The following is a 19,837-nucleotide window of genomic DNA, read 5'->3' as shown; positions in this document are numbered from 1 at the left end:
GTGCTCTACCTAACCTTTGACAAACTGATCAACCCGCTAGTAATCCTACCCAGCCAGTGACGTAAGGTCCTTTAGAAAAAAAGGGAATCGACCGTTGAGAAGAAACTAAAAACTCATTAACTAAAGAGCTGCCTATACACTGTTGACCATCGATTGTGCTTTACGTTTAAATCCCCGCGCCGGCATTGCACTTCCATATCAAATTATAATTACGCGCCGCAGAATCACATTCATCAATTTGATTTTAAAGGAATAATTATGCAGAATTGTTAACGTCAATTGGGAAAATTGGATTGCCGCCATTCTGTTATTTTTGAGGCTCTATACGAACCTAAACTTGAATTACTAGAAACACCGTAATTTTATCAATTTTGAATGAGTAAACAGATAGAAAAGTTTCAGCAGTTTGGTTACCTGAACCTGTAGAATACGTAGGTATAGATTGAGAAACTTAGAATTAAGTTGGTTTTATATACATAAAACCATACCATACCATAAATACTTAATATGAAAATTTGCTGTGATGCATAATTAAAGCGCATTCCTTAATTCTAGAGATATGGCAGTCAAGTTTTTCAGTTTTAAGTTTTAACAATAGGTTAAGTAATGAAAGAAATATTACTATGTATGGAATATTATATTTGAATAATTTTCAATAGTGTATGATACATAATCATCTTATATTAGCTTTATACATTTATTATCAGCATCACTATCGAACTTCAATAGTAATCATAAATAATAATTAATATTACAATATTAATATTATTTTAACTCACTGTAGCAGTTGGCAGGTTAAAGTTGTTTATAATAGTGCTGCCAATGGCATCTTTCTAAAAAAAAGTATAGTGTATTATAGTGTATTATATACCTCCCAATTTTAAATGATTTATCTTTAACAGCAAAAGAAAATAGATTTTTGACATTTCAGTTCAGTTCAGACCATCCATAACGACTTATTATCGACATGATTTATGGAAGTAAACAACTTAAAAATAAAGTACATATGTACTTACATTTTGTATGAACATGACATTTTAAATTAATAATTAATTAATGACCATAAAAAATTATGAAGTCGTATACTCACGGACTCGATTTAATAAATTTTCAATTAGAATAACTCAAATGAATGATTGAAATTTTTTGTCTGTTAAATAAATCGGAAATGAAAAAATTCCAAATTAGTTTAAATAAGAAGAGTAAGTAGCGACATAGCTAAATTCGACAGTTGCTATACTTAGGTGGCGGGGAATCTACCTAGATGCGTCGAAGAGCGTTAGGATAGTGACCGAACGTCATCAACCGAGTCCCTAGGCAAAATGCGCAAGCCATGAAATTTGGATATCTACGTCCAACAGTGGGCACCTTTAGTAAAGAAAGCGTCATGTTGACATTTGTTACAAAGCATAAGAAGTGTCAAAAATGTTCTTTTATTAAACGAAAGTCAAATGTAATTTTTAAAATTAAAACTAACAATATTTGTATAATCTATATAACTAGTTTATATTATAAATAATTAATAATTCATGTTTTCTCAGCTAAACAACGATTTAATGCACTTGATACATTCTCCAAGCCAGCATTCGCTTATTTATAATTTAATAACATAAATAAATTAGTCGGGACCTCCTTAGTAGTTTTCAAGTAAACATATCGCGTTGGCCTTAGCATAAATGTCAATGTCAATTTATATTTTCTTCTTAAATGCGTGTGACGTACACCAATCCACCCTTTGCCAGCTTGGTGGATTACGGCCTAAACCTGCTCATCCTGAAAGAAGGCTCGTGCTCTAATGGCCCGGTAGTGGGTTGATAGTGATGAGTATTTATATTTTACTAGCGGTTCCATGTGCTATCTTGCAACTTCTTCGTACAACTAAACTTTGCATCGAAAATAAGAAAATATTTTCCAAGTTTCATCCGCTATTCTACCCATTATATCCTGACCCATCGCGTTTTATCGCCAGCTGGCGCTACTATTTCGTTTTCTCGGATCCTAAGGGACATATAGTATGTTACGTTAAATAGCCTATAACTTGTTCAAGGAAAAACTCAATGCAAAAAAAATCGAATCAGACTGTTAGTTCTAGATATTAACTTGGAAACACTACTACTGGCGGTCCTTTATACAAATATTACTTTGCGTGATTTCATTCGTGCTGGGTGGGTACTATTAGACAATCATGACAAATACCTACGTTACAAAATAACAACGCTGAAAAAATCTAAGTACAAAATTCTTGCTAAAAAAACCACAAAACAATACGAAAGAATTACGGAATTAAGACAGTATATTTTTTACATACTCTAGCCTACTTTTGTACCAGAAGCATTTATAACTAAGATCAATCATTGACAAAGGACTGGGCGGACAACACATAAACTTCGCTACATGAACGAATATATAATGCTTAATCTCTCTACGATACGCCAACCAAACATTCAGTTAGCCAAACCAAAACCGTGGTTAAATAAACAAAATACGCACTGACATAATTAAACACCGTTTCCTACACATTAATAATTTTTAATCAATTAATTATCTACTCATAATTTTTTTGCAGCTTAATCTAAATATAAGTATTCTAAAGAATTAAATACATTTTCATGAACATATTCTCGGTTTTAAACTAATCGTTCGAAATACAATGGGCGTCATTCAGTGTTACCAAAATCCGAAATGAAACTGACAGGTCTAAACGTAAGCACTACTTTTTCACAATGTTCTTTGATAATATTACTTTTAGAAATAGCAATTTAGTTTTATTTTATGGGTCTAGTGTAAAGCGAAATTAGAACCTATAACTATAATAACAAGGTTAGAATTCATTCGGTTCAACAATAAAGCGAATAAGGTTTTACACAAATATCTCAATTATATTGACAGGTTTAGTGAAGTTCCTGCCCGACTTAAACAACGTGCAACGCAGGCTTCCTCTCTCATAGGAGTTATCGTTTCAGAATATGCTAAATAGTGGCACTAAATATTGTGTGGCAGCAGATCAGAATACAATTGTCACCACGCTCTTCTTTTCGCCAGTGTGTCGTACGAGGTGACTAAGGAAATATAATAGAAAACGGGCAGCAGCTTCCTTCCAAGAAATGTCTCAAACCCCCTCAAAGTTGGTTGGATTGTTACGACCAATTTAGATTAGCTAGGATATCTGTGTACAACCGAATGATAAACCTATGATATTTTTTATATTGTTCACAAGAAATCCTTTATCATATCCATTTCACAACATTCGATGCGATAAAAGATGGCCTGCCTGTCAATTTAGTTTCGATCAGCGAGGTGCGTAACCAAATTAACACAAACATTATTATTCAATACGTTTGGTTTTAGAATAATTGTTGCTCCTATTTTATCTGTAACAGTCAAAATATTTACGAGCCTGATTAATTGTACAAAAATATCTAAATTACAGAAGTAGGTGTTATCTGGCAAGGCGTAACGGACCTTAAGCTAACTAGCACTGTTATTTTATAGTTACAACTAACGTAAAATTTAAACATAAACAATATACTATTATGAAATTACCTAAATAATGTATGATACTAGTGTAATTAAACAGATTTATTTTTTGCTCTATTTAATACAAAGGAAAAAATCAAACAAGTTAAATTCATTTAGCTAAATTTTACAACTTGCATAAGGTTTTCTACCTTAAGAAGATGAAAATGTTTTTTTAAGTGGATATTTTCAGTCCTTAAACGCGGAAATTACCTATTTATAATTAGTTTATTTATTTTATTATATTTAAAGGCAAATGTTCACAATCTCTTATCCAACGTTAAGTTATAGTCCAAATCAAACTACAACTTCTCGAACTTCGTGCGTTTCAATGCGCAGAATTCAACATTCGGCATCAACCAATCAGCTGGATGGTACAGATTACTACCTGCGCGAAGCTAAATTCGCAGCTGACTTCCGCAACAACATAAAGTTTGAATCGGAGTATTAAACAGGAATTTATTTAACGTTATTTCACAATTGACCGCAGAGCGGTACAAGCGATTTTCTTATGGTGCTACTTGGTCGAGCTGAAGAGTCTAGACAACGACAGAGACGTTCTCGCGTGTAAAATTTCGTTAATATAAATTTTCGTTTTCGGTCGTCTCTTCACTTCGACAAAGTAGTAGAATGTGCGAACTATATGTAGGTAAGTTCTAATACGTCGCCTTGCGTCTTGTAGACGCACGTAAAAGTGCCACTTTTGTAGACGCAAAGTAATATGTAATATAATAAAATGTAGAAATATTAATCCTTTGCGTGATTGTTGTGCACCAAAGAGTAGGTAAATAAAAAATTAAAGAGATTTCAGAAAAGTTAAATAATTTTAAAATAAGTATCTGGAGAAAATATTGATAAGATTTCGGTTATGGCACCCTTTTAGAAGACGGTTGACAAAAAAATTAGGACAGTTAACAGTAGTCAAAAGCGATGAACAAATTTATTTCATGTTGAAATCCTAATTCAGTTTGAGTGTTGCACAAATACAATAAATAACAATAACATTAAAAATGACGATAAAATAAAGGAAATGATCAAGTAATAAAATGATTTTGATTTATGTTATGTACATACATCTCGCCAACGCCACATTAATTTATGGAGCACTTCTCGTCTAAAATCAAGATTTTAATTTGACCAAACTTTTGATTTCTCGACGGTCAGCTTATATTATCTCTAAAATAATTTAACATTCAAGCGTCATTGCAATTTCAAAGACCACCGTACGCAGGCACATATATTTTTACGACTCTCGCTTGTTGAAGAATGTTTTTCGTACAAGTAATAAATGCTCATGCCGAGTCGCTGAATGTGCGACCTAAAGTACCTACATGATACTCAAAAAAAATATATATTGCTTTTTGATTTTATATTTTTACAGAGAGATTCCTTGTGACTTATACTTAGGTACTCTGCAGCACTATTTCGTAATTCGCTCACACGTTGTATATATGCTGGTTATTGCGAAGAGGTGCTGTAAAAGTGGGAATAAGAGTTGAGTCACTCAAATGGAGGGAGCTTAGCTTAGTGGTGGTGGCTCGGTTGGTACATGATCAACATTATTTCTTGGTCACACGGTGCTGCATAGAAAATCATAATAGAATTATTATGTAACGTTTTTATTACTAAATCAACTCTACTTTAAACGAATTTCGGAAAACGATTGGACACAAGTACATGGAGAACAAGTAACAAAGAATCTCAAGATTTTAGAGAAGTGACGGTTTTAAAAAAAATATATATTATATGAAATCGTGAATAACACCTTTGGAATTTATTAAATTTGGCTAATAGATACTAAGTTAAGTTAAATTTGCCAATCTTCTACTATCATGACCATATAAGCAATAGACATCCACTGATTTAGATGGTGACATACGATTAATCTAAATTAATGTTCTAACCAGAATTTTCTGCGTTTTACGCTAATGATGGCATAGTGGCCTTTGCACACCATATAGTCTCAACACAGACTCGGCTGAAATTGAAGCATTGGAATGTGACCTTTATGTTATGTTTCGTAAAGCACACTTTACAATAATTTGGTGCCAGCAGCACCTGACGAGTGAACTCCATGCTTCACTCCAAACAATACTTTATGTAGGGTGACATAAGGTGTGCAGTTCAATGCTTTAATTTGAGTTGATCGACATGGCATCCCCGATACTTATAACAAATACTTAATAATAAAATAACCTGTGTTTGTATAACAAACCATTACAATAAAAAATATTTATTTTTTATACATTTAATGTTTTAGTTTTTTACAACTATGCCATCATCATATCAACCCATTACCGGCCAACTACAGGGCACCGGTCTCCACCCACAATGAGAAGGGGTTAAGGCCGTTGTTCACCACGCTGGCCTTGTGCGGATTGGCGGACTTTACACAACTTTGAGAGCATTACGGAGAACTCTCAGGTATGCAGGTTTCCTCACGATGTTTTTCTTCGCCGTTGAAGTTAGTGATATTATAATTGCTTAAAACGCACGTAACTTAGAGGTGCGTCCTGGGATTCGAACTCTGCTCCCGAAAGTGAAGTCGAAGTCCTAACCACCCACGGGGCTATCACCGCTATTTCTTCCCAAACTGAATAACACGTCTGCTATAACAGCACATATCTGGGGCACTTATTTAAATTTTTAAATATTACAATGATTACACACTAACACTAAACATAATAAAGACAATATATTTTACACATATACAAATATAAAACTACCCGTACGCACGCGTAACTAGAAGAACAGGGCACGGGGCATTCTTGCCAGAATAAGCAGGATTTTGGCCGTGATCACATCTCCAAAATAGTCAAATAGAACAACTTTCTTCTAAAAGTTACGCGTATGGAAGGAGCCCTTAGAAATTCTTATAATACACCTATACAATTTATTGTAGTGGCTGTAATTTTTGGAAGCTGTCTATAAGGCGAAAAATGTCTCTTAAATACAAAAGTGTGAGCTCGGACCCCATGACATTTTTTAAACTTTAAATGCAACTTTATAATAGTCTATAAAAAGTGGGAAATGATTGTTTCTTAGACCGAACTATATATTTATAGCATAGGTAAGTTTTCGCCTCACTGACATCTCATAAAATAACATCCTGTACCTATAATTTTTCTTTAATCATACAAACTCTGATATAAATTGAATCTCTTTATTACTAGCCATTAATGCACCACTCTGTATGTTACATTTACTAATTACAAAAGAGAAATCTACATTTTGTGCCTCGTCTAACATTAACGATATTTTTTCAATGGAAAAAGTACAAAATTCCTTGGGAACCTCTGTGACGTCCCTACTCGTATACGCAAAGTTAACAAGAAACAAAAGTCACAAAGGGTTCCAATTAAATTTTATATGATCGTTCAAACTTAATACTGATCACAAAATGAAAATTCAAACGACAATGTGTATGTACAGGTTAGGGTAAATATAACTATATCATTTTAATTGTTTATTCATTGCACTCAATTCGTACACCAAAGATTTTCGCCACTTACCGAATAATTAAACGATCGCACTGTCGTAAATTATTCTTCGTATCGTTCGAAAGTGGCTTAAAGGGGACGCCGCTATTTAGTGAACGCCGCAAACACTGCCCACATAATCTCGCAGGCGTCGGGTCGCATCGCCTCGGCCTCGAAGTCGAGGTCGAGTAGGGCTCGCACGCGCCTGGTAGCGAGCTCGTAGTCCTCATCGGAGAGTGGAGCGAAAGCATTCTCCAGCACATCGGCTGAGTGCGCTAGCATCAACAGCGCCAAAGAACGCTTATCGGCGTGCGCTACGTCTACTATAGAACGACGGAGCGCTGCTTCTTGTACCTGCAATTACCAGTCAACATCAAAAACAAAATTCTTTAGGCCTATCACATCCACTTATGAAGTTTTAAAGTTATGAAGCGTTCATACGTAGATGTTTACATCTGATAACCTCTATCGTGATAACTATCGGAGGGTTCCAAACGCGGCCTGGTCTAAGACGAGCCCACACAGACAAATAATATTTGGGTATAAAGTTAGTAGTAGTAGTATCATTTAAGTAATTCATAATATTAAAATGAGATTTTTGTATATCATTCACCACAACCAGAATCCATTTCCTCTTTCCAATTCCTCTCAGAATTAGAAGGGTTTAGACCGTAGTCCGCAACGCTGGCAAGTGCGGATTGGTATACTTCACAAACCTCTGAGAAGATTATGGAGAACTCTAGGGCGTACTGGTTTCCTCACGATGTTTTCCTTAAGGCACCATTGAACCAAGACGGCCGATTGGCGCAGTTTGCAGCGCCCTGCTTTCTGAGCCCAAGGCCGTGGGTTCAATTCCCACTACTGGAAATGTGTGTGTGATGAGCATGAATGTTTTTCAGTGTCTGGGTGTTTATACGTATATTCTAAGTATTTATGTAAATTATTCATAAAAAAAGAATATTCATTAGTCATCTTAGTATCCATTGCACAAGCTACGCTTACTATGGGGCAAGGTGGCGTTGTGTGTATAGTCTTAGTATATTTATTTATTTATTTAAGTCGTTTTTCGGCGACTTGCTTGCAAAATAGTGTTTTTTCTACAACAGATAAACTTAGGCGCTATATAAAACATCTGTGACAAGTAACGATGGAGAACACTGCACTGAAACCCGATGCGTCTTTTAGGAACAGGAGTCGGATAAACAGACGGCTGGGAAAAGCGAAACTTTCCAGAAATTCTGTTTTTTTTTCCAATTTTTTAGGTCAAATCCATTATTCGTCTCCAGCCAGCCTTACATCCCGGAACTGACTATTGGTTCCTTCCCACTATATCTGGGCATTAACTAGCCGTATCTTATGGGTGAGTCGAAACTAAAAGCCAGTTTAAGATCCGGTTAATTAGAGAATCGTTATTCCTCATATTTATCTATGCCCCAGAGATGTGGGTTCTGAAAGAGAATGGAAAGAAACATAATATGTTTCTTTTCATTCTCTTGTATATATTATAGACAGTTTCGAGATGTTAAGGTGCTGGAAACGAATATTAGATATGATATAAAAACTTCTTGAATGAAACAAACAAGTCTCCAGAACTCAATATCATTATATCATCTTTAACAGTTCAATCTCGTGTTCTTTCTTCGGTTAGGTACGTATGCAGTCTTAAAGAATAAATAGATTATAGCAAACTATATGAAATAAACTATATTAAGTGCCATGATGCTAATTAACAATCTGAATAATAAGCAATCTTCCGTAGATACCGTTTTGTTGAAAATGATAATAAAAATACATACAGACAATAAAGTATGTCATCGTTTCTATTCCCAGCGTGAACGGTTCTTACAGTTTGATAGTGGACATTTCAATATAGTCACGTTAAAATGTAGTTCTTACTTAAATTGTAAGAAATAGCCAAACAAATTTGAAGCTAAGAATTACAATAGTGTCTTTTCCGTACAAGGAAATTCAAAGGTATAAAAGGACGATACCAAACATCAATAAGATTGACGGACTAAATGAAAGCCGCGTTTGTATTGAAAAGGCTGAAACTGACATCCATGCATAAATTAGCAGTAACTGTTGAAAGTAAATTGTTTACTAAACTATTGAATTGGTTGCGCGTGATTTGCTTTTGTTCATTAAGCTGCTCTACCTAAGGATATCTACAACGAATCCTCATGAAAATGGCAAAAAAGTGTAGTAAACAAACAATTGATGGAGTCGTGAAGAGCTCTAACCATGAAAATAAAATTTTGGAAGTCAGTTGAAAACGGTTTTCTTAGACATATTAGCTTATTTTTTATTGCATATTTACGCGATTAATAAATTCAAAGTTAAACAGCATAGATTTATAAATGAAGCATCACATGAACTTTGTTATTTTAAAATATAGTTCAGGGTCGACAGTTCACTAAATCATTAGACTTTACAAATGCAAATGAATTATAATATAAACCACACTACTTTTAAACTTCACTGGCTCTTATAATAATAATAATAGTATTCGTCTTAATTTACAAAATTTTACAAATATTCAATAAATATTATATTTTATCAAAAATTTAAGCTTCAAAGCTTTTATATTTATAAACACTGCCTATTATATTATGTTGTTTCAATATGTTTAATCTCAATAGGCAAAGTATCTCTAATGACATTATGTAATATACTTATGGTTTGATTACTAATATTTGTAAAAAATAATCATTAGATGTTATCATTCCATTAAATCAAACAATGTTTTCAATTACACATTACACATATTTTAGCCATTTTTTATATGAGATTGAATCAGTGATATACACTATAGTAATTTTTATATTAAATACCACACAATTAAAAAACATAATATTTATCTACCTTCCTGATATAATGGTTAGTTTTATGATCTAATAATGGTCACTAATAGTGGTCTTCCACTTATTAGATCATAGAACTCACCCTAATAAGAGAATTTAAAATTTCTGTATTTTCTGTGACTGTGGCTAGTTACCCCCCTACCAAATTAACCTGCTTACACCATAGACTGTATTATCGCTAACAACCACGTGAGATTGCAGTCAACATCTCGAAATAAATAGACCTGAACTAAAACCCGAGTATTTTTGAAACAAGAGTGAATAGGCATCTTCTAGGCAAACGCGTCACCATTTTAGGCCACATCTACACTTACCATCAGGTGAGATTGTGGTCAAGCGTTAGTCTATTACAGTTAAAAAAACAAAAATTGACATTTCTAAACAGTTTTTGTAGCAGCTATTCATTTATTTTCATTTCCATACTAGCTGTCGCCCCAGCGTTTAAATCGGTTTCTTAAAAAATCCTGTGGGAACCATTTGTTTTCCTGGGATAGTCTCTCCATGCCAAAAATCAAGTTAATTGGTTGCTTAGGTAAGGCAGTAAAGCAAGAACAATCGAACATCAAATACACTTTCACATTTATGATATCAGTAAGGATAAATGAAAATGTGGGTGTGACTAATTTAGCTTTACAATAATTGAACATTAATTTAAATTTTCACATGTCCTTAACATGTGAAAATTTAAATTAATATTTTTTTTTTATAAATTCTAAATAACTTGTGTAAAATTTTCATAATTTATTTTAGAGTCAATGTTTGGGTACTTTGGCAAAAGAATGTATTATACATATATATGTGCTCTTTTCAAAAATACATGTTGTATTTATATTTTGCAACCTAGTAATACTAACGCAATATAGAATCTTTTGTAGTTATAGTTTATTATGACCATAATTAAGTACCCAGTAATACATAGTAAACATACATACCTTTTTTACCAAACGACACTTGACAACGTTATCAGTAAGTGGATGGGTTGTCATATCAAACAATAGGAAATTTTGTTTTTCGGTTGTAAGTACTCCTTTTTCTACTAGATTCTTAGCGAGCCTCTCGCGCACATTTTTTAATTGATATTTTAACTTCATAGGATTCCATGTTTCACCTATTTGAGGAATATTATCAATTATTATCACAAATTTTATATTACAAATTAAGTACAGAAAATTAAACAAATGTATCTGTAACAATACTCAAAAAACCCCCACAATGATCCATTACTATAGAAGACCATATACTTATTTGACTTTGTATTATATTACTTTATTTCTTATTATTTTTTAATAATGATAAGGATTATAATAAAATTGGTTCATTAAGATTAATTGTCAATGCAGATTTGTCATTTAGGTAATTGTAGGATGATGTATTATTTCAACCTATAATAAAACTGAATTGATTTTAATGAACTCATTTCCAAATGCAACATGCATTTGGAAATGAGTTTTTGATTTCAACATTTCTTATCCTCATCAGAGGCATCCTGATTTCTGTTGCCCAGAGCACGCAAAAACCACCACTCTTTAACCATTCCAAATCAAATTAAAAAAATTATGCAGTTTTCCCTGATGTGGGTGAACACAGATATCATTTACATTTGAAATCACCCAAAGAATATTACTTTTCACATTACTATGCATAATTAATGATTTTGAACATTTGAGGCAACTGCTGTGCACACTTTAAGTTGGTTAAGTAAAATTTTTTTTTTACATTCATTTTTAATAATACGATAATAATAGTACAAAAGCATATCTAATTTGACCATTGTGTTTTGTAAACCATCAAATAATCTTTTGAAATATAAAACATACAAACCACTGAGATATTCTATCCAACTTTGTACGGTCTCTGGTGGATCAGTATCTTTCATATGTTTCAAAGCTTCATCTAATAACACATCACCAGTTGGAGTGTCTATGAAAAACAAGAATTACATTAATTGGATATAACCTCTAACTCTATTCAAAAAAACATTTTTCACAACAGTCCAAATATCAACTGGTAAAAATACCTTTACACTAGTTTCCCTTTTTAAGAAAAGCTTTCTCTAAAACCTTTAAAATTTAAGAGAAACTCAACTCAAGAGAAAGACAGAAATATGGACCACTGCCCAGTGGTGAAGTATATGGTGTTATAAGTGGGAGGTCCAGGGGTCCAATTTATAACTTTAAAATATCCTTCAGCCTGGTCTGGTGGGAGGCTGTGGCGAAAAATGTGCTGTCAAGCCGTTTTTATAATGCATTGATAGATGCAGATGCAGCATAAAAACTGATTAGGGCTATGGGATTAATGTATAAATGAGACGCTAGATATATGTCAAGTTTGGTTGTTATGCTCGAAGGGACGAAGGAAGATCATAGTTGTTGAAAACTAAGGTCAGTTGGTCATTCACCTAGGTAGACTTAGGTCAATGTTACAACAAGTACAATTATTAACAGTATATCATGGGGTAACACACTTTTAATGCAGCAAATGATTATGATCTTAAACGTTTAAAAAAAAATATGGTATCAGTTTACAGTAACATGTTGGGGAGCCAAATTTAGAAGTTTCGTAATTTGCTGTTGAATATTAAATTGATAATGACCATGCCAAATTGCTAAATGATAATTTAAATGTTCAATCTTATATGATTTCAAACTTGTTTTAAAGTGTGTCACAATCATTGTTTTCCAAGAAATAATATTCAGCCATACAAGTATCCAGATTCTAATTGGTCAAGGAACAATGTATGCACTTGACAACAAAGAGATATTGAGCTTAAATTTGCCACTGCTGCCACAAACATTAGCTGGCCAAGGTATTGTAGTCATGGCTAATTTTTGCACTTACTATAATTGAAAAAATAATTAATAATAAGAATTGTAATGGAAAAAATTCTACTAAGACTACCGTTATAACATTGTGCTATGGATTATCAGTTTTAAAGAACTAGTGCAATGCAATTTGACATATAAGTATGATTTTCCATGCTAGTCAGTCATGCTAAAGAAATCAAAGTAGGCTTTTAAAGTACCAACTTTTATTATGGAAGGGGATTTTATGTACATAAACATTACCTGATTTAACAATAACTTTTCTGGACAATAAACCTTTCCTTCTCATGCCAGCTCTTTCCAATTCAACACGTCCTCTTAATCCCAACTCTATCAAGATACAGCCTCTGAGACCGCTAGATATACAATCATTCCAGAATGATGTGTAACCCTGAAATGAACGAGAGTAAATAGTTCATAAAACTTGAAGGTGATAATCCAATGAACTGCTAACACTTTTGACATCACACACTGAAATCTTACTTCTTTGTCCTTTAATCCTAACAGTAATACTTCTTCCATAAGAGTTAATCGAGTTTCCTTTGAATCGCCGTCATCAAAATTTTTATCGTTCTTCTTATCGTCCACATCGTTGTTTTCCCTGCTTCCGTCAGGATTATTTTCTTTTGCAACGTTTCTTCGTTGCACCAAGCCCTCTGTTCGGTTCATTTTTGCTTATATCGCTGTACTATACTCAAAACACTATTTGTGCAGCTATAAAATTATTGTTGAGAACAGTAAGTAAACTAAACCACAGATCAGAAAATATGAGCTAAACGTCCACCATTGCTACACGACGTATGTTGTGAAGAAAAAACATGGCCGAACACAATAACAACGTTCCTTTCTATCCATTCCAAAATTGATAAAATCTTGTATTCGGCTCAGGGAACACCAATTGTATTATTAAAATCTATGCTAATAGAAGAAAAATGATGTATCGTAAATTCTTATTAAAAGCAAAGATCAGGCATATAAATTAAGAAGGCTGTAATGTGGTAACACTTATTTTATGGATCTCTTTTGGGCGATGCTCTGTGTACTTAGGCTATGTATAGTCTGTATTACAATAAATGTAAACAAAACCTCCTCGTCAAAACAACTAACAAACAACCAAATAAATCGAATGTCTTATTTCCCAAAAGCAATACATGTAACGTTTATATTAAGCACAAAAATAATTCATTTAAAACTGTTTACGACAACACATTACCAAAAATATAGTAAGTATCGCAAAATACAAAACCACAGACTAATAACCTAACTAATTATAGTTTGTCATTTAGAAATGGATTATATCCCTAGGGCTTTCTTATGAAAAGTGAACCTATAATTTAGTAAACAAGTTTAGTCGTTGTTAAAGCGGAAAGTCATTTTTTTACGGTTATAGATCTCAGAAACATATTAAGGAGTACGTATTACTGAGTACGTAAAGTGTCAACACGGGTTTACTAGTTTGCGGAGGTTTATGTTTTGTTTGTTTTTAACAACAGTTTGCACTTTATACGAGTATTAAGGTGGGCACGTATTTTTGGCATAAAACAATTCTAGGTTCCTCTTTCTGCCCTTGATGTTTGTTTTTATTCAAATTAGTCCGAGTCCTCTGAACATAGCGGTAAAAAAGTCAGACTACACTAGACTATAATTTTGCGAAAAAAAGTTTGTTTGTTTGTTATCTATGTTCGGCTCAACCACTGCACCGATGGTTTACTTTTCAGTTTTACTTTTCAGATTCGAACATATTTTAAAAGCTTGAACTGTGTAATTTTCCGTTAATTTCTTAGCCCCATACAAAATATGCGACAACTTTCGATGATCAATAATTATTGGTTTTGTATGAAGACGAGTCGACAACTTGTTAGGAATGAATCGGGCAGCAGGTCGTCTAGTTGCTACACGTACATTATTATTTGCAAAAATTTACGATTTTATCCAATTTGCTCCAATTTCCATTTTACACATTGATTCAATGACGAAATAACTGATTTTCTCAGCAATTTATCATTTTGCATGTTTAATACATTTCGTTCCTACACGAAATTGGTGGGTACTTTTCTAAAATAAAAGTTTAAATTCAAACCACTTTTACTAAAAATTGTTCAACTCACGCTTAAAATTCCAAAGAATAGGTATAAATATAATGAATCCGTATTTAGGTACATTATCCTTGGTTCATACTTAATGATAACCTGATTATAATGGCTTTAATTATCTAAATCGCACTGTATTACTAGTGCATTCATTGCTATTGCCTTAACTTTGTACTCATCTAACTGATCCAATAACAATATTTTATGATAGAATAGGCACTGCATCATCCCTTCTATACTTGGCTGGATGGACGATGGAGATGGATGGATGGACGTGATGAAATAAACACTCATAAGCACAGAATTAAGAACATACAGAACCCTCATTCAAACATCATTGCATGCGGTGCGTTGTGTGTGAAAAAACAATGAAAACGCCCCCGTGGAATGTTGCTAGCTCTCAAACTTTTTCCCCATTTTATGGAAAACCCTTTAAAAGTGACTAACCGCTTGTTCAAGAAACACTACTAAATTGGAGTAGTTTTTGATTCTTCAATATTAGTTTCTGTATGTAATTCTGTGGAAATAAGTTATGCGCCGTAGAAAAACATAGCGTTTTTTTTATTCTCGAAAAAATTTGAAGTTTCTATTGGATTGATCAGTAGCAATCAACGACTTCATTGATTTATATTGATGGTAGCAACTATCACAAAAAAATGCAAATATTCTCATTCAAAAATTCAAAATTCAATGTTTTATAAATTAAATCTTGGTCAAAGAGATTCAGTTATGAAGGATTGGAAAGAAGCGTAATAATGGTTCACAGTTGGTGCATTGCTCTTTTCTGCCCGAACTTGGCATTGATACACTGTCATGTGTCGAGATCTAAAACGAAAAATGCTATTCCGCTATATTTATATAATATATATATATATATATATATATAAATAGTATTTATATAATATAATATATATATATATATATATATATATATATATAAATAGTATTTAATTAGTAAGTACATTACCTCCCTACTTACAATTTGACTTATACAAAAATGTTTCCTGTTATCGGGTTGTGTAATCGAAGAGTACTATTAGTTATTATTGTATTAGATTCTTCCGTACCTATATATAAATTTTGGTAGGTAATTCCGTATGTTGGTTTTTGTACATTGTTTTATACGTACTCAACAGAAAATATCCTATCAATGTATTACTTTTAAAAAGCAGTTATTATAATAATAATTGGATTCTAAGATAAAATTTAAAAAAAAAACCTTTCCAAGTTACGTCCTTACCTGAATAAAAGTATTACTTACTTATTTTTTTAATTACCTATCTACAAGGTACTTTTTACTTAAAAATTATACTGATTGCTAGTTATGCCCCGAAGCAACATTGTCTGTGGGTTGGATACTTTTGTCAATTTTTACCACCATTTTGTACGGATTCGATTTAACGGAGATATAGAGTGATATCACCCGAAAGAGCCTTTTTGAAAGTCGGTTAGGAGCCAATAAATTCATTAATAATTAATTTATGTGAGATTGACGAAGAATTGGCGGATTTAAATAGGAACATACAACCTTACATATTATATTATATCAATATTGTAAAAAATACTTTTAAATTTCTAAACAGTCTCTTTATACTTTTAGCTAAACTTTATATTTAACAAAGAAATATATAGGATTCTTAATAATGTTATTAAGATTTCTATGTGTGAACAATTATTTAAGGCAAATCAGAAAAATAATCGAGGACTACCTATACTATACATACTGTTTTTTTTTGTTCGTATGAATCTACGTTCGTACCTATTAATCGTATGAAATTACGTTCCACCTAGGTCAGGGTGTCGTGATGAATGGATTTTTCCGGACATGTCTAGAATTGAGACTTCTTTATCCAGAAATATTAAGAATCGTATTAAAGTGATAAATTGAATATTTATGTAATTTAGATATGTTATTACGCAATTACCTACAGGAATACGTACGTAGAATATTCTACATTTTAGAATCATGAGATGAACTTTCAAAATGGACCCACAATAACTTAGGGTTGTATATAACTAAGTGTATATATAACTCAGTATATATATGTAACTATTAAGATAAAATTAGTTTCTAAAATAGGACGGCAATGGGTTATCTCATGACCCAAGTAACAGTCTCTTATAGTTAAATTTAGACGGGTGGTATGCTATCGCAAGAATACAGAGCAGTTATCGTAGCTACTCCACAAGGGTGTTTATGTTATTCGTAGGAATAGCGCGACGCGAAAATGTGCGTGAGGTGTCCGCCTCACGTTCGGTGGGAGAACGGCCCTTTTCGCGAATGCCGGATTCTCATTCACAGTTTAGTAGTGAGGAGACCACTTACTACATTAATGCAAACAACGACATAACAATTAATAGTCGGACTGCAGCTATGCAGCTCTTTAAATTAGCCGGTTCATGCTGTACCTACTGCTGACATTCGTCTGCTGTACGATGCTTGCGCAAAGGGCTGTATGTGAACCGTGTGGCAGCATTTCTGCACAAATCGTCCAAATTGCAAGCGCCCTTAAAAATGCATTGCATGATTTCTTTCTTTCTTTTAAACCTGCATACAAAATTTAATGACCGGAAATTTACTGAAAAAAACTGGCGTTTCGTCCGGAATCCTCATATTTCGGTATGGTGACTTAAACCTAAGTGGTTACTTGTAGATTGTAATATTTTTTTACAATACTAGTAATGTTTATCAAAACATTGTAGATGTCTGAATCTGATACGTCTAAACTATTGCCTACGGCCAGTCAACATCATCGTCATCATCATCAACCCATTGCGGACCCAATACAGGGCATGGGTGTCTTAGAATGAGAAAGGCTAGGTTGTGGTCTACCACGCTGGCCAAGTGCGGACTGGTAACGGACTAAACATGTTGATGAGAACTTTATGGAGATATCTGAGACATGCCAGTTTCCTTCACCGTTAAAGCAAGTGATATTTCAATTGCTTATATTAAAAACTCCGAAAAGTCAGTGGTGCGTACCGAGGATCGAACTTGGTCTCCACGAAAGAAGGCTTACCCTCTAAGCTATCATTGTTTACAGCCAGTAGGTATAATTTATTGTATCATACATATCTATAAGTATTTACAGACATCGCTCATTAATTGGCTCAGCAAAGTTTAAAAGCCGCGCCTGTTTAAATGCAACATACAATTGAACGTCAACGAGTCGTCCTCTAGACCGTCGAACTGGCATCGACGAGTGGAATTAGTTAGCTTATATTACAGAAACCTGATCTTTAGAAGACTTTATAAAGTAGAGATACATTAGTTCGAAGACATTGATCTCGTGGTGAATGCTGGCAATGGCCAGGGTTGTGAAGTAAACATGTTAATTTTAATTGAATCATTTCGTTATTGTTACTAGATGTTTAAGTGTTAAGCTTACCAACTCCTAAATCTAAGATCCCTGGTATTGGAGACGAAGTACTGCTGAGTTTCTTACTCGGCGTCTTCTCGGTATAATCTACCTTCCAAACCAGTCAAGCAGTCGGACTTGATTTTTTTTAAACTTCTATATAATAAGCCCTCTAGAGATAAACGAATTTTGAATCTGAATTTAAATACTTCTATATAGTAAGCCTTCTTGAGATAAATGAATTTTGAATCAGAATTTGAACAAGTTTAAAACAAACAATTAAAGATCACATGCTTTAACGGTGAAGAAAAACATTGAGATGAAACCTGCATGCCTGAGAACATGTAGTGTTGGCCAGCGGGGTGGACTACGGCCGAAACCCTTCTCATTCCAAGAGGTGACCTGTGCCCTGTTGTAGCGGGCCCGTAATTGGTTGAGAATGTTGAAGTATAATGTGACCACGTTACCAAATTTTCGAAAGATCGTATCTCCGATCCTATGGTCTATGAAGTGAAGCTCCGTTATTTTGGTACTCAAACTTCTGGTGACCATACGATTTGTCATTGGTCGTATTTTACTCAAATATAGTCACCGCGAAAAGGATAAGTTAAAGTTCCAACATAATATGAGGTATTTACCTCATAAGGTCGGAAATATTCAATAAATTGGTTTCGTAAACACATGACCACGAAAATAAGAATTTTGAGGAAAACATGATGAAAATGCGACCACATCGAGTCAGGCACTTTTTTAATAATATTAATTCACAGAACAAGCATGTGGCCCACCATGGTAAGTGGAAAACTATCACATGAAAAAACAGCAATACTTCGGAGGGCATGCAAGGAAAACTTCTTTTAAATTGCCTTGTCTTTCAAACTGGTCACATACGCATGTAATTAGGGTTAAATTATTTCAAAATATGGTTAATCGGTCACACATAGATAATATGAAAATACGGAGACAGACGTTTCAGCGTCGTCGTACTTTGTACAACTATCCTTACTCACAGATATACCTGTGTAAATAATAGTTTGTTAAAGTCCCATTCCAAAATAGGACAGAATTTTTTTATGCATAGACTTACGATGCGAGAAACCTTAACAATAAATTTTACTATAACATACTAATAATAAAATCTGGGATCAACGGCTTAACGTGCTCTTTGAGGCAAGGGGATGGACACTACTAATTTTCTTGGTCCGGAGTAAGGAAACTGGCACCTACTCCGATTTTTAAGGGAAGACTCTATATCTTCATAGTAATATTGCCGAATTAAAATCTAAGCCCCGGACTTCGTGGTTGGTATGGCATGGCATGCTGAAAATTCTACAAACGGGGTAGCTATAAGATTTTGGTTTCATTTAAAACTTACCTGTCCATATTATTTTAAGAGACCATAATTGTATATGCCAGCTATTCATTGAAACCGTTCTTGATAGTTTATATATCTCAAATGTTAAAGGGGCGCCAAAGCCAAGATTTGCATATCCGGATTCCAGGACTGTTTAGTGTTTACAGTAGGAAGTACCAACGTCTAATGAATCTAATCTAATGAATTAATGACTAATGATACAAGAAAGTAAGTAAGCAGATACGTTGCCAAAGAATCGTTTACTTAGGTACTACCTATTTAGGTACATCTGTTTACTTTTGACAATGTTCATGATGATTTTCTGGCTCACTCTTACAAATACTTACTATGTAGTG

The 19,837-nt window shown here is 33.6% G+C and overlaps 1 protein-coding gene across 1 annotated transcript; it reads right to left on the bottom strand.

The window, feature by feature from the left end:
* Positions 1–6,757: 6,757 nt before the first annotated feature.
* On the bottom strand, positions 6,758–13,488 carry LOC120628933 (Golgi phosphoprotein 3 homolog sauron). Its single transcript, XM_039897620.1, has 5 exons — positions 13,162–13,488; positions 12,922–13,069; positions 11,678–11,776; positions 10,789–10,964; positions 6,758–7,349 (listed from the first exon to the last, which is right to left on the bottom strand). Exons 1-5 carry the CDS (start codon positions 13,345–13,347, stop codon positions 7,101–7,103), a joined length of 858 nt encoding a protein of 285 aa, XP_039753554.1. The 5' UTR covers positions 13,348–13,488; the 3' UTR covers positions 6,758–7,100.
* Between the last annotated feature and the right edge of the window lie 6,349 nt (positions 13,489–19,837).

Source organism: Pararge aegeria, chromosome 2, assembly GCF_905163445.1.
Source record: "Pararge aegeria chromosome 2, ilParAegt1.1, whole genome shotgun sequence".
Taxonomy (NCBI): domain Eukaryota; kingdom Metazoa; phylum Arthropoda; class Insecta; order Lepidoptera; family Nymphalidae; genus Pararge; species Pararge aegeria.
The sequence above is the reverse complement of the archived record's forward strand: the minus strand, read 5'-3'. Positions and strand labels throughout refer to the sequence as shown.